Raw genomic sequence first — 22,006 nt, 5'->3', positions numbered from 1 at the left:
AATCTTTTTTAGAAAGTTGATTCTAGTCACCTAGAATATTTTTGAAAATCAGAGGTCTGTTCCTGACTCTCACACTTTCATATTCGGAATTCTTAAGTTAAGAATCTGAATTTTTAAAACCACATGTCCGATCAAATCTCCTGCATAGTGATGTTTGGCAACTATAGATCACCGACCAGAGGAGCATCTGAGATTTGAAAGTGCCCTGGTTCTGTGTCCCACACTTCCAGTTAGAAGCCAGAGTGGAGCTTCAGAACTCAAATCTAGAAGTTCTGTCTTTCAGCCCAGTGGTATTTCACTGTCCTGCACTTTTTGAAAAGGAGATATTGAGAGGAACATAACAAATGGCTCACCTCCTTGCTCGGGAAAGAGAAGTTCAGACTTTATAGATAGATTTACTTATTTGTTTGTTTGTTTGTTTGTTTTCAATTGAGAGAGAGCTGGTATACACAAGTGGGAAGGCAGGGGCAGAGGGAGAAGCAGACTCCCTGCTGAGCAAAACGGGGCTGGATCCCTGGACTCCAGGATCATGACCTGAGCCAAACGCAGATGCTTAACCGTTTGAGCCACCCAGGTGCCCTAGAACCTCAGACTTTCATTGGAAAATACATGTCCAGCAAAGTAACATAGAACATGGCAGTTTCCACAGCCTGATGGGAAGCCTGTGGGAGCTCAGAACAGAATGACTGAGTTTCACTTTAGTTAGCAGAGTCTGAAACAAGTTCTCAGACAAAATACCCTGTCCTCGTTCAAACCAACTTCTTGTCAATCTAGTCAAAATCACTTTAACTGACCTGAAAGATTGCTGTTCCATTTTATTGCCAAAGTGTCCATAGCTTATGTTCCCATTTGACAATTACTTCCATTCAAAACTGCCCACTTCCATGAGCATCCAAAATAACAAGGACTCTCTGTCCTCCCTTGAAGGCCGTTCTGCTATCATAGGACACCCCTGTCCTCAGATACCTGTAGGAAGGTATTAAAATGTCCTCATGATGCAGGGACATTCTACTAGTCCTGGTGAGTGCGGACTGAAATGAAGTCATTTTCCACCTGTCTGTATGGACACCATCACCCATGAGAACCATTACTATCTTCGTGCAAATCTATTCTTTTTTGAACCAAGTCTCCTCAGGTAACAAAACAAGTTTATAAAAGACTTATTCAGTTTGAGAAACTGAGCACTTGAGAGAATCCTACACATAGGCCAAAGACTCCACGACCTACACTACCTACATCCCACTACGTCCTATGGGATAGTCAGTGTTTGAGAGACCATAGTTCCCTGGTACCTGAATGCTCCCTCCTGATTGTGTGCATCACATCCTAGGTCTGGTAAGATGGACTTGGATGAACTGCAGTCAGGGGCTTTCCAGGTGTTTAGAACCATCTGTACTTCATCAGTGAAACAGAACAGGAGATGGGTAACAGAAAATGGGGCATTTTCCTAACAGTGTTTTTTGTCTCCAAACCTCCTCTGCTTATATTCTCCAAGAGTTAGTGACTTTCAGATAATAGCATGACAGAGCCATGATACAGCTCAGGGGCCCAGGCAATGGGAAATGATAAGGATCTACTTATAGGAAAACTGAGTCTAAGAAAATTAGCTCCATACAACTGATCTTTGGGGCTTAAGTCATTTTTTATGGCTTTATTCCACCCTTGGCTCCCCCTGTTACCTTTCAACTCTGGTCTTCTCAAATGGATTCCTCCTGAGATTCCAGCTGACTCCCAAACCGAATGTGCCCTTCTACATTTAGGGTAGAAACAGGAACTAGAGGTCTTAACCATCCTGTCCAACCATGCCTTACCATAGCCTGCATCAGACTCCCTGCTTTTGACCAAGGAAAGAACTGGAAGTATAAAAGAGAACAGCCAGTATCTAAAAGTCCTGGCCAAGTATATTCAAGGAGGAATAGGCGATATTATTACACTTGAGGTAGGATATTTATTCATTTGTTTTGATGAACAGAAACCTAGGGTTTGCTGAAATGTATGAAGTAGACACAGAGGTGACAACAGTGCTTAATTACCAATGGTAGTAACTCAAAATGGGGGAAGAGTAATGATGACGGTGGTCCTGGAGTTTTTTATTAACACACATTGCAGACTTATGGACAAATGGGGCACACTCTCTAGTCTCAAGGAACCTACTAGATCTTCAATGAAACAATTATGTATACTTCACTTCTATATTTTCTCCATATATAATTTTACTAAGCAAAGTTATTTGCTTTTAAAGAACCAAGGCCAATTGTGAAAACTGCAGCAAAGTATTTTCATCAAATGAGACAATGAAGTATGTAAGAAACATAGAGAATCCATAGGGGTTTCTCCAGTGAGATACCACCATACGACTATTAAAATGACTCATTGTAGGTTTTAGGCCTCCAAACCTGTAAAAAAAAAAAAAGAAAGAAAGAAATATTTTCTGTTGTTTTTAGTTACTAAGTGTATGGTAATTCATTACAGTGACAATAGGAAACTAGTGGAAAACTCAAGAGAACACTCTGGTGGGAATCCCAGGATGAGAGCCAAGAGACATCTCCATGCGACAGGGAGCAACATACACAGCTGGCAACAATATTGGTTGTGACACCTCAGAAATCTCTGAGACAGAGTTCTACAAGATGATGAGATTGATGGACATACCTGATCAGACTGAACTTTTTAAGAAGGTCGAACAAAAGGCAGAGAGCTTAGGATTGAAACACAGAAAAGGGGGAAACAAAATCAGATATATTAAAAAAGAGAAAAGAATGAGCCCTGGGGAGAATGTCACGTCGAGCAGGACAGGAACTCTGTAGCGCTCTCTAAACAGCACCACTTCCAAAGCAAGCACTGACCACGGCTGTGCCTGAACACCCAGGGGATAAGGCTGGGGGCAGGGGTGAGGGGTGGGGAGATGTGCTTGTCTACTCTGACAGTTGGGGTTGGTGGTCCCTATTCATGGAGCTCAGGTTCCCTCCCCAAGTAGCTCTCCCTTCTCCTTTTATCTGCTCCATCTCTACTCCATCCTCATTTCAGGGAGTTAACTGAGCTATGCCTGGTTTTCCCTCTGAACGCCTCCTAGAAACCCTCTCCACATAGCAAGCTGCGGCCATTTCCGGGCATCCTTGGTCCACCAGAACCTCCACAAAGTTTTTAAAGAACACTTGGGGGCCCAGGGATCACTCGCCTCTGTGAAGATGATGGAGAAAGTTATCCTGAACTGAAGCATCCTCAGAATTATCTGCTTCAGCTCAGACCCTGAGAACTGATAGTGTCAAAACTTGAAATCCAACCAGGCTTCCCATGACCTAACTGAATCTCTAATAAAACTTTATGAGAGCTCCTGTAGGTCCAGATACCTCCTGTGATGAGCGGGAAGACATAGGGATTTTGTTCTTGGATGGCCAGAGTCGTCAAATGTTTTCGAGTCTACTTGGGAACCAAGGAGCAGCTCTTGTCTTCCTGGAGAGGTTTCAGCTGACACCTGCGCAAATATCCTTAGAATTTTGTACTTCAGCTCAGCGTCAGGGAACCACCATTGGACAATCTCAGCCAGCCTGAGTCCCTGGATATGTTTAAAGTCCTCTCGTTGTTCCAAAAAAGGGGAACTTGCCTTTTGAAGGCACCGGGTGGTGACTGCCCACCTACTCCAGCAACTTCAGCACTTCCTGGGTTCACCCAAAGGCAATATGAAACTCAGATGCTTGCCTTTGTCACCCCTGCTGGTCTGGTTGACAGAGGCTCACACTCCAACAGCCCAGAGCCTCTATATGCAAATATGGTTACCTGGACCTCCAGTGGTTGGATGGAAGAGGTGGAAGAAGGGCAATGGGATGCTAAGGCTAAGAAAATGCTGGGGTTTAGTGGGAGTCATAGCATGGTTCATGGACCCTGGCTGTGAGTCTGGCTCCTGCCTTCTCTGCATGCACCCTGGGCTGGCCAAATACTTGAAATCTGATGGGTATCATGTGGCTGGCCAGCCCCAGACAGCCCCCCTTCCACCTCCATTCTTTAAAGCTCCCCCACTGGTATGTGCACACAAGTTCCCAAGATCCCCCATTACCTGGACCTAGTTGGTTTGACTTTCTATGCCACAGGCTACCTGTTTTGGCCTTATGAAATAATTTTCTTGATCAGAACATGGGGCTCAGAGCCTGAGATACCCCAGGAAGAAGGTCCTGATATCTTGTGATTTGACAAGGAATTTGAGAAATATGTACCGGAATCTCCCAACTTCTTAGGTTTGTTGTAGGAGACTTGGCAGTATTAATTGCTTTAATAGCGTTAAAGTCACTGTGATCGTCCTCCAATCATTACATTGCTCTTGATTATTACTTTTACTATTATGTCTCTTATTATGGATTGTTCATGGGTGGTTGTTATAAAACACTGACTACATTTTCTATTCAAGAGGAGGGTCTGATATTTGGAGACCATTTCTGATTGTTCCCCAGAAGACTTTTACACAACGAGGCTACAGTTCTCCCACTCCACTGCTTGGTTTCCTTTCATGCGGAAACCCTCTCAGCATGTTCCACATTCCTCTCCTGAGGCATATACCCTCCATGAGGGCAGGGAAGCCAAGTGGATAATGTCCCCAGGTTGGCAGATCCTAGAAAAATGTACACGTTCCGTCCAGAGATCAGCACCATTCCCTGTAGACCTGGGAGAGTCACACAACCCTCCTTGCCTCACTAGAGCCCGCATAAAATTTCTAATGTCATTTGGGTGCCCTGCAACTGCTCTTGCAATCCAAAAATACTGGAAAACAAATTAGCAGGGGCCTGAGTACCCTCAAAATTTTGCCGCGGCCCGGCGACAGGAGTGACCTGATGTCCTGTGTCCTCCCGTCCTCTGCCTTTCCCAGGGGAGCACCGGATCCTGGGCTGTGTCCCCCGGTGCCCTGGGCTCCGAGCCTGCCACACTGTGAATGACCTAAGTACAATGTAGCATTTAAAAGCATCAGAGTCAATTTTGTGTGAAGTTAACTTATCCTTTATTACAATAAAACTCATAAGCCATTATACAGGTTAAAGGTTAAAGAAAAATGGAAAATATAGAAACAGTGAAATGCCAGGGGAGGGCAAGCCTCCGTTGGGCTGCAGCCACCACGAGCCCTGCGTTGGGAGCTGGGGCGAGCTCAGGGGTCGAAGCCAGTTGTTCCAGATGCAGGTGGCGGCTCTGGCACTCTGGGGACCCCGATTGCAGGTGCCGGGGCCTGCTCCTCCTCTGGGGTGGCCGCGGGTGCAGGGGGCTCCTCCAGGGCTGAGCAGTGAACTAGAGCAGTGACCACTATCTGCAGGGGCTTCACCTCCCCAGCGGGCGCTTCAGCGCGGGCCGAGCCCTCAGCCCCAGCAGCCAGGACGGCCTGGATCCCCGCAGGCCCCGACGGGGCAGCAGTCCCCACGGTCAGAGCTGGGACGCGCTCCTGAGCTGCTTCAGGGTGTTTTCCTTGGGCTGAAGCTGTAGCTCCAGGAAGGCAAAGTATCCCCATTAGGACGGACGTTCCACGTGCCTCCCAAGTCAAGACCACTCTTCCCACTGCTCCACGTGCGTGAGGGCATGAGCCCTGGGAGGTGTCCCCAGGCTGCAGCCCGTGGGGTGAAGTGTGAGCCCACCCCCTGCTCCCAGCCCAGCTGCATGGAGGCTGGATCGGCGGGGCCCACCCTGTCCCCAGCTCAGTCACCCCCAGGCCTCCTCACCCCCAGCCTCTGGCTCCACTGTATGGAGGCGTCTGAATTGCTGGAGGTTACGCCGGGCACGGAGTTCCACGTCTGAACCTGGCATGTGCTGTCTTACGAATTGCAGAATTTTCATAAGGGAGGGAAATTCGGGGAGCTGACAAAAGTCGTCCCCATAATAATCCAGCCATATTTCCAGCATGCAGGAGATGGCCCTGTGGAGGGACAGGCGGGCACAGGTGTCAGAAGACAGGGCTCTGTCACATGCAGGTGTCCCGGGGAAGCCGTGCAGGACCCGGGGACCCGGCCTCCCGTGCGGGGTGTCAGAGGCCAGTCCTGCTCCTTGTGCCCCTGCCACCTGGCGGACCTGCCTGCCACAGGCCTGCTCCCTGAGGAGGGGCTGATATGCAGCCTCTGTTCTGGGGAGCCCACGCCCAGCGGGGTGACCATCACCGTCTCTCCTGGGGAAGCGGGACTCCCTCCTCAGCCTGGTCCCTGCCCACCTGCCCCTTGAGTCCACCGGCAGGCGTCCGGGGACTGGGGGCGTCTGGCCTGTCATTGCCCTCACTGCACACACTGTCGCTCTGGGAAGCTCCAAGGCAGGAGGGCTCGGGCTCTGTGTCCTGCCAGGCCTTGCCAGGAGCCGCCCAGGACCGCCACCTTCCCTCCTGTGGCTCTGGCCTGCCTCCCTCCAGAGGGGCCCCCGGGGGTGTCCTTCCACTGACTCTAATCTCTCATCTCCCACAGGGTGGGGGCCGCCTGGTCTGGAGGCCTCACCAGCCCTCCTGAGCACCTGCTGTGCCCCCTGGTCCAGGTGCCACCAGATTGGGGAGTGCAATGCTCCCCACCCCCTCTGCTCTGGGCCCCAGGTGTGGGGCAGAGAGAGGGTTGGGGGGCATGGAGAAGTTCTCCTTAGGGGTCCCAGTGTCTCCCACCAAGACCGCACCCCATCCTGGCTCTCCTGCCCTCTTTTCCAGAAGGGGCCTTAGACCTTTACTCTGTCACAGGAATTGCAGATGTGTGAGGTGAGGGTGCAGCCGCCCCCCCGCCCCACAGCCCCTTCGCTGCCCTCCTGGAGAGGGAAGGCCCTCCTGCAGGAGCCGGAGTCACTCACAGTTTCCAACGCTGGATCGTGTCGTCGTCACCACATGCAGCTACGATGTACCCATATCTAGAGGAGGGCGGGGGCATCCCATGAATCGTCCTGTGGACGTGACCTCTCATAATGGGGGCTGTCACCCTCTGACCCCTGACTAGGCCGGAGCCCCGGGGGCCGTCAGCTCTGTGCGTGGGGCCACGGGCAGCTCCCGGAGAAGCGCCCGCACCTGCTGGGGCCTCCTGAAGGCTTGAGCATGAAAGGGCTCGGCGAGGCCCATGGCCCATAACCGAGTGGGCCCGGGGTGCCCCGGGGTCCCCCGGTCTGGTTGCCCGAGGACACAGACCCCCGATAGACTCTCAAACCTCCCTTTCAAATGGGAAACAGGCCGCTCAGGACCCTGGTGGCGGGGTGGAGGAGGCCCAGGCCTCATGATGGGGGAGGAAGACAGCTGCTGAGCACAGGCACAGACCCTCTGGCTGACCCGCCACAGGCCAGGCCCCGGGGCTGCCCTCCAGGACCCCGCTAGGCCCTGGGGGACCCTGCTCCAGGCGGGGGAGCAGCCCGAGGCCGGGAAGCTCACACCATCCCCAGCCTCCCCAGCAGCAGGTGGCCCAGCCTTGGGCTGCGGAGGGGCAGGTGCTCACTCGGTGAACAGCAGGTCCAGCACCTCCTCCGTGGTGGCGAATCCACGATAGTCGTCTAAGAAGCTGCAAATGGAGATGACGTCCCTGCGCTGCAAGGCGAGCAGCAGTTGTCGGTCTTCGTGCCCCAGCAGCTCCGTCCGGCTGAGCTTCTTCGGGACAATCTGATGCCCCTTCCCGGCCGCGGCCCCAGCACCCTGAGGTGGGACAGAGGGGACGTGCAGCCTGCAGGGAGCCGCCAGGAGACCTGGGATCCCGCCCCGGCAGGCCCTGCGCTGGGGCCCCGTGGGCTTGAGGAGCTGGGGCTCCCTCTCCCGCTCAAGCTCCCTGCCTGTCTCTTACACAAACAGGACCAACTATGCAATAAAGAAACAATCTCAGAGGATAAATGTTCAAAATATTTGGATCAATACGAGGACCTCAAGAGACACAGAGAGAGAGACCGAGAGAGGCAGCCACACAGACGGAGGGAGAAGCAGCCCGTGCAGGGAGCCCAGGCGGGGCTCGATCCCGGGCCTCGGAGATCAGGCCTGGCGGAAGGCAGGCGCTAACCGCCGGGCGACCAGGCCTCCCCTGAGGGCTCTATTCTGATGTTCCCACACATCTGTGCGCAGGGACTCTGCATCTGGCCCAGGCAGGGGCAGGGCCATGGGGGCAGGTGTGGGGAGGAGGGGATCCAGACTCATGTGGGAGCAGGAGTGTCGGGGGGCCCAGGGGGTAGCAGGCTGGCTTCTGGGACCCGGTGCCCTTCCTGCCGCATCAGGGCCCGGGTGTCGGGGGTCCCAGCCCCTGCACTCACCCTGAGCCCGCGCTGGCCTCTGTTAGCTGCGCAGGGCACCTCCCTGCTCCTGGAGGCGGTGGGGCAGACGACCCCTTCCTCCCGCTCGCGCCCCACGTCCCGGGTGGAGCTCTGTGGAGACAGTGCCCGGCAGTCAGGCAGGAGGCCTCAGCGCCTGGTCTGGCCCCCTCGCCTGGGCCGCACCCCCAGCTGCCTCCACCCAGACACACCACAGCGCAGGCGGCACCCACCGCCCCTGGAGAGAGGAAAGGGATGTGGCTGCAGGGCCTCGGGGTGACTCCGGGGGGGGTAGAGGACCTCAGGAACCCTGTTTCCCCCCTGCCCACTGTGACATCAGGGTGACCCTGAAGGGATCCCCGGGGAATGTGCCGCCCTGCAGCGTCCCCCAGCCTGCATGGGACCTGCCCACACATTCCTGGTTCCCTGAACCTGAGGAGGAGGGGATGAGGCTCCCAGGATGGTGGCACAGGGGGCCTGGCCTGGCCTGCGCTGTGTTACCTGACGGCGCCTCCGGATCACCGCCCTGACGCCTTGGTATCTATCCTGGAGCCAATGCCTACAGCATTGGAACAAGCGGCTCCCCCGGGGTTCCTGGGAGCCAGAGCCCCGAGAGGTGGGCCGGCAGCAAGAGAACATCCTCCAGTAGCAGATGTCTCCAGCCAAGTGAGCCTGAGCTGGGGCTGCACTGGATGCGGGTGCCTGGTTACGGGGGTTCCAAGTTCTGTTGGGCTCTGTGACACGGAAGTGACCTCACTCCCTGGGACCCCCTCCCTGACCCACTCCTGGAGGAAGCTGCAGGGGCAGTGCTCGTGCTGCCAATGCTTCCCCCCTCCCTGCAGGCGATGGCCTGTGCACACAGGGACACGACCGCAGCCCTGTCCACAGGCCCCAGGGAAGGACTGTGTGCACCCAGGACCCCAGCCTGGACACACGCCTGGGTTCAGACATGACTGTCCAGTCTTCCCCGGTTTGACACCAACAAGCCGTTGTGCCCATGGGGATGGTCGGCGTCTTGACTGTGGGACAGGGAGTATCCTAGCGGGTGCTTCCCCCAGATGTCCCCAGGCCACTGTGGCCTCATATCTATGACCTTGGAGGCGGGTGTCACCTGCAGGACATACCTCCACCCACACGTTCTTCCTTGGTGTGTACATGCGTCCAGGTCCACGAGGTCCTCTGTGCACACACGTGGGCACCGGTACCCTCATTCTGGAGGCCCAGAAGGTGACAGTCCCCTTGGGCAGGGATGGGCAACAGCTTCCCAGGATCCTAGGCTCCTGAATCCAAGGCAAACCCTGCAGAAGGTGTCGTCTGGTCTCCTGTTGTGATTCTGAGTCTCGGGTTGTGGATTTGCTCCCGAATGGGACCCTCTGTGCCCTGTGACCCTGGGTCAGGTGTTCAAAACTGCAGCTATTTCAGAAAACCGATCTATTCCTCAACTTTCGATTCATGAGTTACACATCCAAGAAGACTGACTCCACACAAATTATTCCAAATTTAATGATATCTATGCTGACACGCATGTTCACTATCTCATGTGCTATTTAGAAGAGTCCAGAAGGGGGTGGTTGTCCTATGTCTTCTGGAACGCTTGCTTTCACAGAACTGAAGCTCCAGTGCAGCTCGTGTGCTGACTGTGTCACAGCGATGGGGAAGGCTATGGGCCATGGGGCAAGCGCTCAGGAGGACAAAGGATCAGGCTCTGGGCCAGGCCACGTGCAGACATGTTCATGACCAGGTTAATGGAGGACATTGTGGTGTTTGTCCAAACGGGGGCTCCTGTGTTTCCTTTTTCTCTTCTCTTGGACATGGAGCTATTCACCAGGAAGCAGCAGCCTTGCAGGCAGGACTTTCTAGGAAAGAGAGGAGTCAACATGCCTGTGCCAATGTCATTTTCAATGGATTTATTCACAGGCTAAGTCATTTGAAAACACGAGACAGTTACGTTTAAAAACTACCATGTACTGGGCCAAGACAGTCCTGCCTTAGTAGTTTCTGTGAAATCAGGTGCAGAGCGGCAGGAAAGTCATCTCATCTCCTATTATGTGAAAGTGAATATGTGCATTGTGAGGAATGAGAAATTTCTAGGTGTATGATGGAGAGATGATGGAGGAGAGATGGATGACAGGGAGGCTCGTCAGCGATAGATGGACACACAGTCGATGGAGAAATAGATAGGGAGTAACATTGCTCTTGAGAGCTATTCCTCAGCCCTCCTTCCCTGCTTGGAAGGTCCTGGCCAGGGGTGAAGCAGGAGGACCCATTACTCGCAGGGCAATATTATCAGAAACTTCCTGGCACTTACAGGGTCACAACCTGATCTACTCTTTTCCAAACCAATATTGACCTCCCAGTAGGGCCTCCAGGCTTCCAATGAAAGCCATGGTTTCCCCAGGTGCAGGGGCTGCACAGGGGATGAGCAAGGACTGCGGAGCATTGGAAGCACAGCACAGGAAAGATTTTTCTCCTTTCCTCAGCAGGCAGTGTCCAGCTGTGGCAACATTAGAGTTGCAAGGTGGGAACCACGTCCCCAGACCTTCTGTCAATACTCATCGTGCCTCTGCAGCTCTAGCAAATGCACACGCTGCAGCCCAAAGTGTGGAGCTGCACACCTGCCAGCCTGAGCAGCTGCACAAAGTGGGGTCCTCCTGGAAGCCTAGGAACAACTTGGGCTGGCCAGCGTCGCCCTCTGCTGGTCTGAGCTCACGGTGCAAGGCTCCTTCCTGTGACCTCCCCTATGCAATGGGAATAGGTGGGTGGACTTGCTCAGGTGTGGATAGCACAGGTGGGAGAAGGTCATCCGGGAGGTGCTGGCCACAGCGTGCAGGGAGCTGAATGGATGATTCTGTGGGTTTTCATAGTGTGGGTGTGTGAGCGTGTGTGTGTGTGTGTGTGTCTGAATGCAGATGTTAATCCAGCAGAGGTTTGGATACAGAAATTTATACACATTGACTTGCATATGTGGATTTTTCTGTGGCTTTTTCCTTCATCATTCATGTGTCCTGCCCTATTGCCATTTCACTTAAGATTCCTGTCAGTTCAGATCAAATCAACAATAAAAGACACTTCATTGGATGTAGTCATTCAAAATCTAACTCCACTTTGTGAATTTAAACCCTTTAATTCCAAAAATACTTGTCAGCTGAGCTTCTTCGGGACATCTGATGCCCCTTCCCGGCCGCGGCCCCAGCACCCTGAGGTGGGACAGAGGGGACGTGCAGCCTGCAGGGAGCCGCCAGGAGACCTGGGATCCCGCCCGGCAGGCCCTGCGCTGGGGCCCCGTGGGCTTGAGGAGCTGGGGCTCCCTCTCCCGCTCAAGCTCCCTGCCTGTCTCTTACACAAACAGGACCAACTATGCAATAAAGAAACAATCTCAGAGGATAAATGTTCAAAATATTTGGATCAATACGAGGACCTCAAGAGACACAGAGAGAGAGACCGAGAGAGGCAGCCACACAGACGGAGGAGAAGCAGCCCGTGGAGCCCAGGCGGGGCTCGATCCCGGGCCTCGGAGATCAGGCCTGGCGGAAGGCAGGCGCTAACCACGGGGCACAGGCCTCCCCTGAGGGCTCTATTCTGATGTTCCCACACATCTGTGCAGGGACTCTGCATCTGGCCCAGGCAGGGGCAGGGCCATGGGGGCAGGTGTGGGGAGGAGGGATCCAGACTCATGTGGGAGCAGGAGTGTCGGGGGCCCAGGGGTAGCAGGCTGGCTCTGGGACCCGGGCCTCCTGCATCAGGCCGGGTGTCGGGGTCCCAGCCCCTGCACTCACCCTGAGCCCGCGCTGGCCTCTGGTAGCTGCGCAGGGCACCTCCCTGCTCCTGGAGGCGGTGGACGACCCCTTCCTCCCGCCGCCGCGCCCCACGTCCGGGTGGAGCTCTTGGAGACAGTGCCCGGCAGCAGGCAGGAGGCCTCAGCGCCTGGTCTGGCCCCTCGCCTGGGCCGCACCCCCAGCTGCCTCCACCCAGACACACCACAGCGCAGGCGGCACCCACCGCCCCTGGAGAGAGGAAAGGGATGTGGCTGCAGGGCCTCGGGGTGACTCCGGGGGGGGGTAGAGGACCTCAGGAACCCTGTTTCCCCCCTGCCCCACTGTGACATCAGGGTGACCCTGAAGGGATCCCCGGGGAATGTGCCGCCCTGCAGCGTCCCCAGCCTGCATGGGACCTGCCCACACATTCCTGGTTCCCTGAACTGAGGAGGAGGGATGAGGCTCCCAGGAGGTGGCACAGGGGCCTGGCCTGGCCTGCGCTGTGTTACCTGACGGCGCCTCCGGATCACCGCCCTGACGCCTTGGTATCTATCCTGGAGCCAATGCCTACAGCATTGGAACAAGCGGCTCCCCGGGGTTCCTGGGAGCCAGAGCCCCGAGAGGTGGGCCGGCAGCAAGAGAACCATCTCTGCCTTGACCAAGTCCTCATCTCCAGCAGCCACTATCCCTTCAGACCCGGAACCTTCCCCAGGCTCCACAGTTGGAGCTGGGGCGGGCTCCTCGGGTGGTTCAACAGGTTGCTCCATCCCCGAGGCCAGTTGCTCCATCAAGTTAGGAGGTGGCTGGGGCACATCCACGACCTCGAGAGCAGGGGGTGGTGCCTGCTCCTCTTCCAGGGCTCCCAGGGGTGCAGGGGGCTCCTGCAGGGCAGCAGTGACCACTATCTGCAGGGGCTTTGCCTCCCCAGCAGGCGGCTCATCGCAGGCCAAGCCCTCAGCCCCAGCAGCCAGGCCCCACGGGGCAGCAGGCCCCACGGTTGGAGCTGGGGTGCATTCCAGAGCTGCTTCAGGGTGTTTTCCTTGGGCTGAAGCTGTAGCTCCAGGAAGGCAAAGTATCCCCATTAGGACGGACGTTCCACGTGCCTCCCAAGTCAAGACCACTCTTCCCACTGCTCCACGTGCGTGAGGGCATGAGCCCTGGGAGGTGTCCCCAGGCTGCAGCCCGTGGGGTGAAGTGTGAGCCCACCCCCTGCTCCCAGCCCAGCTGCATGGAGGCTGGATCGGCGGGGCCCACCCTGTCCCCAGCTCAGTCACCCCCAGGCCTCCTCACCCCCAGCCTCTGGCTCCACTGTATGGAGGCGTCTGAATTGCTGGAGGTTACGCCGGGCACGGAGTTCCACGTCTGAACCTGGCATGTGCTGTCTTACGAATTGCAGAATTTTCATAAGGGAGGGAAATTCGGGGAGCTGACAAAAGTCGTCCCCATAATAATCCAGCCATATTTCCAGCATGCAGGAGATGGCCCTGTGGAGGGACAGGCGGGCACAGGTGTCAGAAGACAGGGCTCTGTCACATGCAGGTGTCCCGGGGAAGCCGTGCAGGACCCGGGGACCCGGCCTCCCGTGCGGGGTGTCAGAGGCCAGTCCTGCTCCTTGTGCCCCTGCCACCTGGCGGTCCTGCCTGCCACAGGCCTGCTCCCTGAGGAGGGGCTGATATGCAGCCTCTGTTCTGGGGAGCCCACGCCCAGCGGGGTGACCATCACCGTCTCTCCTGGGGAAGCGGGACTCCCTCCTCAGCCTGGTCCCTGCCCACCTGCCCCTTGAGTCCACCGGCAGGCGTCCGGGGACTGGGGGCGTCTGGCCTGTCATTGCCCTCACTGCACACACTGTCGCTCTGGGAAGCTCCAAGGCAGGAGGGCTCGGGCTCTGTGTCCTGCCAGGCCTTGCCAGGAGCCGCCCAGGACCGCCACCTTCCCTCCTGTGGCTCTGGCCTGCCTCCCTCCAGAGGGGCCCCCGGGGGTGTCCTTCCACTGACTCTAATCTCTCATCTCCCACAGGGTGGGGGCCGCCTGGTCTGGAGGCCTCACCAGCCCTCCTGAGCACCTGCTGTGCCCCCTGGTCCAGGTGCCACCAGATTGGGGAGTGCGATGCTCCCCACCCCCTCTGCTCTGGGCCCCAGGTGTGGGGCAGAGAGAGGGTTGGGGGGCATGGAGAAGTTCTCCTTAGGGGTCCCAGTGTCTCCCACCAAGACCGCACCCCATCCTGGCTCTCCTGCCCTCTTTTCCAGAAGGGGCCTTAGACCTTTACTCTGTCACAGGAATTGCAGATGTGTGAGGTGAGGGTGCAGCCGCCCCCCCGCCCCACAGCCCCTTCGCTGCCCTCCTGGAGAGGGAAGGCCCTCCTGCAGGAGCCGGAGTCACTCACAGTTTCCAACGCTGGACCGTGTCGTCGTCACCACATGCAGCTACGATGTACCCATATCTAGAGGAGGGCGGGGGCATCCCATGAATCGTCCTGTGGACGTGACCTCTCATAATGGGGGCTGTCACCCTCTGACCCCTGACTAGGCCGGAGCCCCGGGGGCCGTCAGCTCTGTGCGTGGGGCCACGGGCAGCTCCCGGAGAAGCGCCCGCACCTGCTGGGGCCTCCTGAAGGCTTGAGCATGAAAGGGCTCGGCGAGGCCCATGGCCCATAACCGAGTGGGCCCGGGGTGCCCCGGGGTCCCCCGGTCTGGTTGCCCGAGGACACAGACCCCCGATAGACTCTCAAACCTCCCTTTCAAATGGGAAACAGGCCGCTCAGGACCCTGGTGACGGGGTGGAGGAGGCCCAGGCCTCATGATGGGGGAGGAAGACAGCTGCTGAGCACAGGCACAGACCCTCTGGCTGACCCGCCACAGGCCAGGCCCCGGGGCTGCCCTCCAGGACCCCGCTAGGCCCTGGGGGACCCTGCTCCAGGCGGGGGAGCAGCCCGAGGCCGGGAAGCTCACACCATCCCCAGCCTCCCCAGCAGCAGGTGGCCCAGCCCTGGGCTGCGGAGGGGCAGGTGCTCACTCGGTGAACAGCAGGTCCAGCACCTCCTCCGTGGTGGCGAATCCACGATAGTCGTCTAAGAAGCTGCAAATGGAGATGACGTCCCTGCGCTGCAAGGCGAGCAGCAGTTGTCGGTCTTCGTGCCCCAGCAGCTCCGTCCGGCTGAGCTTCTTCGGGACAATCTGATGCCCCTTCCCGGCCGCGGCCCCAGCACCCTGAGGTGGGACAGAGGGGACGTGCAGCCTGCAGGGAGCCGCCAGGAGACCTGGGATCCCGCCCCGGCAGGCCCTGCGCTGGGGCCCCGTGGGCTTGAGGAGCTGGGGCTCCCTCTCCCGCTCAAGCTCCCTGCCTGTCTCTTACACAAACAGGACCAACTATGCAATAAAGAAACAATCTCAGAGGATAAATGTTCAAAATATTTGGATCAATACGAGGACCTCAAGAGACACAGAGAGAGAGACCGAGAGAGGCAGCCACACAGACGGAGGGAGAAGCAGCCCGTGCAGGGAGCCCAGGCGGGGCTCGATCCCGGGCCTCGGAGATCAGGCCTGGCGGAAGGCAGGCGCTAACCACCGGGCGACCAGGCCTCCCCTGAGGGCTCTATTCTGATGTTCCCACACATCTGTGCGCAGGGACTCTGCATCTGGCCCAGGCAGGGGCAGGGCCATGGGGGCAGGTGTGGGGAGGAGGGGATCCAGACTCATGTGGGAGCAGGAGTGTCGGGGGGCCCAGGGGGTAGCAGGCTGGCTTCTGGGACCCGGTGCCCTTCCTGCCGCATCAGGGCCCGGGTGTCGGGGGTCCCAGCCCCTGCACTCACCCTGAGCCCGCGCTGGCCTCTGTTAGCTGCGCAGGGCACCTCCCTGCTCCTGGAGGCGGTGGGGCAGACGACCCCTTCCTCCCGCTCGCGCCCCACGTCCCGGGTGGAGCTCTGTGGAGACAGTGCCCGGCAGTCAGGCAGGAGGCCTCAGCGCCTGGTCTGGCCCCCTCGCCTGGGCCGCACCCCCAGCTGCCTCCACCCAGACACACCACAGCGCAGGCGGCACCCACCGCCCCTGGAGAGAGGAAAGGGATGTGGCTGCAGGGCCTCGGGGTGACTCCGGGGGGGGTAGAGGACCTCAGGAACCCTGTTTCCCCCCTGCCCACTGTGACATCAGGGTGACCCTGAAGGGATCCCCGGGGAATGTGCCGCCCTGCAGCGTCCCCCAGCCTGCATGGGACCTGCCCACACATTCCTGGTTCCCTGAACCTGAGGAGGAGGGGATGAGGCTCCCAGGATGGTGGCACAGGGGGCCTGGCCTGGCCTGCGCTGTGTTACCTGACGGCGCCTCCGGATCACCGCCCTGACGCCTTGGTATCTATCCTGGAGCCAATGCCTACAGCATTGGAACAAGCGGCTCCCCCGGGGTTCCTGGGAGCCAGAGCCCCGAGAGGTGGGCCGGCAGCAAGAGAACATCCTCCAGTAGCAGATGTCTCCAGCCAAGTGAGCCTGAGCTGGGGCTGCACTGGATGCGGGTGCCTGGTTACGGGGGTTCCAAGTTCTGTTGGGCTCTGTGACACGGAAGTGACCTCACTCCCTGGGACCCCCTCCCTGACCCACTCCTGGAGGAAGCTGCAGGGGCAGTGCTCGTGCTGCCAATGCTTCCCCCCTCCCTGCAGGCGATGGCCTGTGCACACAGGGACACGACCGCAGCCCTGTCCACAGGCCCCAGGGAAGGACTGTGTGCACCCAGGACCCCAGCCTGGACACACGCCTGGGTTCAGACATGACTGTCCAGTCTTCCCCGGTTTGACACCAACAAGCCGTTGTGCCCATGGGGATGGTCGGCGTCTTGACTGTGGGACAGGGAGTATCCTAGCGGGTGCTTCCCCCAGATGTCCCCAGGCCACTGTGGCCTCATATCTATGACCTTGGAGGCGGGTGTCACCTGCAGGACATACCTCCACCCACACGTTCTTCCTTGGTGTGTACATGCGTCCAGGTCCACGAGGTCCTCTGTGCACACACGTGGGCACCGGTACCCTCATTCTGGAGGCCCAGAAGGTGACAGTCCCCTTGGGCAGGGATGGGCAACAGCTTCCCAGGATCCTAGGCTCCTGAATCCAAGGCAAACCCTGCAGAAGGTGTCGTCTGGTCTCCTGTTGTGATTCTGAGTCTCGGGTTGTGGATTTGCTCCCGAATGGGACCCTCTGTGCCCTGTGACCCTGGGTCAGGTGTTCAAAACTGCAGCTATTTCAGAAAACCGATCTATTCCTCAACTTTCGATTCATGAGTTACACATCCAAGAAGACTGACTCCACACAAATTATTCCAAATTTAATGATATCTATGCTGACACGCATGTTCACTATCTCATGTGCTATTTAGAAGAGTCCAGAAGGGGGTGGTTGTCCTATGTCTTCTGGAACGCTTGCTTTCACAGAACTGAAGCTCCAGTGCAGCTCGTGTGCTGACTGTGTCACAGCGATGGGGAAGGCTATGGGCCATGGGGCAAGCGCTCAGGAGGACAAAGGATCAGGCTCTGGGCCAGGCCACGTGCAGACATGTTCATGACCAGGTTAATGGAGGACATTGTGGTGTTTGTCCAAACGGGGGCTCCTGTGTTTCCTTTTTCTCTTCTCTTGGACATGGAGCTATTCACCAGGAAGCAGCAGCCTTGCAGGCAGGACTTTCTAGGAAAGAGAGGAGTCAACATGCCTGTGCCAATGTCATTTTCAATGGATTTATTCACAGGCTAAGTCATTTGAAAACACGAGACAGTTACGTTTAAAAACTACCATGTACTGGGCCAAGACAGTCCTGCCTTAGTAGTTTCTGTGAAATCAGGTGCAGAGCGGCAGGAAAGTCATCTCATCTCCTATTATGTGAAAGTGAATATGTGCATTGTGAGGAATGAGAAATTTCTAGGTGTATGATGGAGAGATGATGGAGGAGAGATGGATGACAGGGAGGCTCGTCAGCGATAGATGGACACACAGTCGATGGAGAAATAGATAGGGAGTAACATTGCTCTTGAGAGCTATTCCTCAGCCCTCCTTCCCTGCTTGGAAGGTCCTGGCCAGGGGTGAAGCAGGAGGACCCATTACTCGCAGGGCAATATTATCAGAAACTTCCTGGCACTTACAGGGTCACAACCTGATCTACTCTTTTCCAAACCAATATTGACCTCCCAGTAGGGCCTCCAGGCTTCCAATGAAAGCCATGGTTTCCCCAGGTGCAGGGGCTGCACAGGGGATGAGCAAGGACTGCGGAGCATTGGAAGCACAGCACAGGAAAGATTTTTCTCCTTTCCTCAGCAGGCAGTGTCCAGCTGTGGCAACACTAGAGTTGCAAGGTGGGAACCACGTCCCCAGACCTTCTGTCAATACTCATCGTGCCTCTGCAGCTCTAGCAAATGCACACGCTGCAGCCCAAAGTGTGGAGCTGCACACCTGCCAGCCTGAGCAGCTGCACAAAGTGGGGTCCTCCTGGAAGCCTAGGAACAACTTGGGCTGGCCAGCGTCGCCCTCTGCTGGTCTGAGCTCACGGTGCAAGGCTCCTTCCTGTGACCTCCCCTATGCAATGGGAATAGGTGGGTGGACTTGCTCAGGTGTGGATAGCACAGGTGGGAGAAGGTCATCCGGGAGGTGCTGGCCACAGCGTGCAGGGAGCTGAATGGATGATTCTGTGGGTTTTCATAGTGTGGGTGTGTGAGCGTGTGTGTGTGTGTGTGTGTCTGAATGCAGATGTTAATCCAGCAGAGGTTTGGATACAGAAATTTATACACATTGACTTGCATATGTGGATTTTTCTGTGGCTTTTTCCTTCATCATTCATGTGTCCTGCCCTATTGCCATTTCACTTAAGATTCCTGTCAGTTCAGATCAAATCAACAATAAAAGACACTTCATTGGATGTAGTCATTCAAAATCTAACTCCACTTTGTGAATTTAAACCCTTTAATTCCAAAAATACTTGTCAGTCTTCATTCATCTAGAATTCCTGGATCCAGGGCTGTAGAGGATGGTTGGTTTTCCAAAGCGGCTCCGGCCAGAATGACTGACACAGGATTTCAGGGCACAGAGGGAACTATTTAGGAGGAGATCCACAGCCCAGGCTCAGAGTCACAACTCGACTTAGACATGATTGTTGTCGGAGAGAGAAAATTTCAGGAAGAGTGACAGGTCACTCATCACTAGAATTTTCAGGGTAGTTGGGGCTTTGGAGGACAGGGGTGTGGGATGGGCAAGGTCTGCTCTTCCTCCAGGTAGACCCTCTTTCCTGAAACAAACCCCCAACACACACAGATACTCAAAGAATACACACATTCATACATAAAGGAATGATTATAAATGCTGTATTAGAAAGTCAAATGGTTTTCCACATGTATTCATACCTCATTAGGTCTGGTGTCAATGTATTTTAACTTTTTGAAGCAAGTGACACATATTTATTTTACGTTATAAAAGAGAAGAGGATACTTTCTCTACATGTGTGTGGATTCCTCAGGATAGGAAAACCACCAGCTATGCCTGAGCATCCTCTATTAAATAAGCAAAGGTAGAGTCATCAGATCCTGCTACATCAGTTAAACAACAGTTGAGCAAGAAGCGTATTCTATATCCGATTTGAAAATTCCCAAATAGGATTCGGTGCATTTAACAGAAATTAGGAGGACGGTGGGCGTTCCGGCTTCCGATAAATGCATCCGTATCTACTGTTGGATTTGAAATAAGGTATTGTCATCCTCTAACCCTGTTCCTCTGCACATCATAAACTCAAAATTGATTCATCACAATACTTGTATTTTCATAATTACTTACTGAATATATTAGGCTTTGTGTATGTACCAACTCCCCGAGGAACCTGAGATAATTGATTATTGTTATCGCAAGAATAAATATATTTAAAAATTCAGTGAGCTCAACTGTGTAAAACACTGGCAAAATTACAATTGCAAAGAAATAAGATAGTGAAGGGGCAAGATTGTCGAAAACTGGGGACCTCCGCTCAGCTGGATCCTTGACGGTAGGTAGATGCTATCCGATCGTTGTGAAAAGGTAGGAATCCCACCTGACGTTTAATAAAAGAATTGCTGGAACTCTTCAGTAGAAAAGCGACCACCCTCTGCAAGGTGGGAGATGCGAGACGTGAATCCAAAGTGATATATCAGAAGGTGAATGGCAGGGCGGGCAGTTTACGCACCCCAGAATCGGGAAAGGGAAGGGCCACAGAGCCCACATTTCAATCTGCCTTAGCAATCTGATCCGGTGAGACACAACCTTGCCTGAAATGAGCTCAGGTGGTGAAATGGGCAGACACTACTCTGGACACAGTGTCTCAGAATTCTCAGAGTCCCAGAAAGAATGGGGGTGCCCACGGGGGTGGAGTTCCCAAGCCTTGGGGTGTGGACACTGGTCATGGCCAACAAGAGTGCAAGGTGCCTCACAGCTCAGTTGGCCCTAAAACTGGAACCACTTTGCCTAATCGGCTGACCACTCTCCACATGGGAATCCTGCAAAGGACAGGGAAGTGGGGACCCTGCCCCTTCCCCTGGGATAGGCAGAGAGTGTAGGTGCACCCCCGGGGGACAGCTCTCAGTGCAGAGACCCTGGAAGGAACAGTAACAGGGCAACCCTCTCTCTTCTGGCAGACTGGTCTGGGCGCCCACCACAGGCATCTGCAGCATCTGGCACACCCCAGTGACTCCTGCTTGGCCCTGAGTGCTTACTGAAGAGCGGGACCCTGATCTTTCTGCTCTCAGGCTGGAGATCAGATTCCAGCCATTTCGTGTTGGTCTCCTAAAGAGGCACAGGGGGCTTTCAGGGAACAAAGCCACGCAGGAAAACCAGAAAGAGCTCACAGTGAGCCCAGCCCCGAGGCAAGGGGACGTGTAAGCCGGACCAGGAACAGACCCTGAGCATCAGTGCAGCAGGCCCCTCCCCCGGGAGATCAGCTCACAAGATGCCATGAACACCATGTGTATGGACATCAAAGGGCTGCGTATTCCAGGTGGGGACAACACAGTATAGAGAATTTGACTGTTCATCTAATGATTCCTATATCTGCAGTTTAAAATTCCGTGATGCTTTTTTGTCTTTTTCCCCTTTTCCACTGGTTTCGTGTTTTCTCAACTCTTTGATTTTAAGACATTTGGTAACTTCAATTTTTTACACTCATATTTTATAGATACATTCTTTATGTTTGGTTCTTGTCACTGGAATGAATTTTATTGTTCTCCATATATAAGTTTTGCTTCTTGACAATTTGAGATTTAGTGTCTCAGGCTCATGGTATATCCATAACCTATGCCAGCTTGTCCAGATAACTCTGTCTTCCTCCATATCTGGATGAGAGTGGATTTTCCATTGGGAAGATAGATTTGGTCTGGTTTGCTTTGGTTTGGTGTTTTGATGGCAGGGAAGAAAAGACACGTGAGGTGACTAGAGGGGAGAGCACAGGCCTGCTCAGACCTTCTTCCGCTAGCCTTTCTCCCTGGTCTCCCTGGGCACATGGACCAAATCCCCTTCAAGCACATGAAGTGCCAGTTCTGCTGGAGAGCCCAGCCTGAAGGCCCTTTGCTCAAGCCTGCCTGCATCCTCACCCCTGTGCCCTATACACCTGCAGGTCCAAGGATCCTTAGGCTACTTCACTAGCTCCAATCCCGACATCCCCTGTGAGGATAGGCCTTCCTACCCTTGGACCCCTGGGATCCTCATAGGCTTCCAGAAAGTAGGGAATATTTCTGTTGTGGCATGCATCCCTTGAGTGCCCAGGAAGCTGCATTTTCCTCTGAAGCCATGAGGCAGCAATAGGGCAGCTTTCATGGAATGAGACAGGGGCCTGAGGCTCCAGGGACCAGAATCTGACCCGGGTCACATAATGATTGCATGAATGGGAGTTACTTAGGGCTTGAGGGTGGGAGAAGGATCCCACACCGTGGCTTCTCTACTGCCCTCTGACTTTTAAAAGCCTAGTGTGCACATCGAGGAGCTCCTCTACCCTCCATATGCACAGAGAGAGGGAACACCCTTGAACAGGAGCTCTGGAGTGAGGAAAGAGCAGTCAGTTGTTT

General features: G+C 55.4%; 2 protein-coding genes across 2 annotated transcripts; both read right to left on the bottom strand.

Annotated features, from left to right (window-relative positions):
- Positions 1–4,963: 4,963 nt before the first annotated feature.
- Positions 4,964–9,572, bottom strand: LOC118351087 (ral guanine nucleotide dissociation stimulator-like). Its single transcript, XM_035700265.2, has 6 exons — positions 9,333–9,572; positions 8,212–8,322; positions 7,416–7,609; positions 6,787–6,843; positions 5,694–5,887; positions 4,964–5,454 (listed from the first exon to the last, which is right to left on the bottom strand). Exons 1-6 carry the CDS (start codon positions 9,417–9,419, stop codon positions 5,132–5,134), a joined length of 966 nt encoding a protein of 321 aa, XP_035556158.2. The 5' UTR covers positions 9,420–9,572; the 3' UTR covers positions 4,964–5,131.
- A 1,777-nt stretch (positions 9,573–11,349) lies between these two features.
- Positions 11,350–16,481, bottom strand: LOC118351001 (ral guanine nucleotide dissociation stimulator-like). The gene is made up of 8 exons (XM_049094893.1): positions 16,270–16,481; positions 15,772–15,882; positions 14,976–15,169; positions 14,347–14,403; positions 13,254–13,447; positions 12,535–13,014; positions 11,985–12,212; positions 11,350–11,405 (listed from the first exon to the last, which is right to left on the bottom strand). Exons 1-8 carry the CDS (start codon positions 16,405–16,407, stop codon positions 11,350–11,352), a joined length of 1,458 nt encoding a protein of 485 aa, XP_048950850.1. The 5' UTR covers positions 16,408–16,481.
- Between the last annotated feature and the right edge of the window lie 5,525 nt (positions 16,482–22,006).

The sequence above is a fragment of the Canis lupus genome, chromosome 16, assembly GCF_003254725.2.
Source record: "Canis lupus dingo isolate Sandy chromosome 16, ASM325472v2, whole genome shotgun sequence".
In the NCBI taxonomy this organism is placed as follows: Eukaryota; Metazoa; Chordata; class Mammalia; order Carnivora; family Canidae; genus Canis; species Canis lupus.
This window is presented reverse-complemented; position numbering and strand designations above follow the sequence as displayed.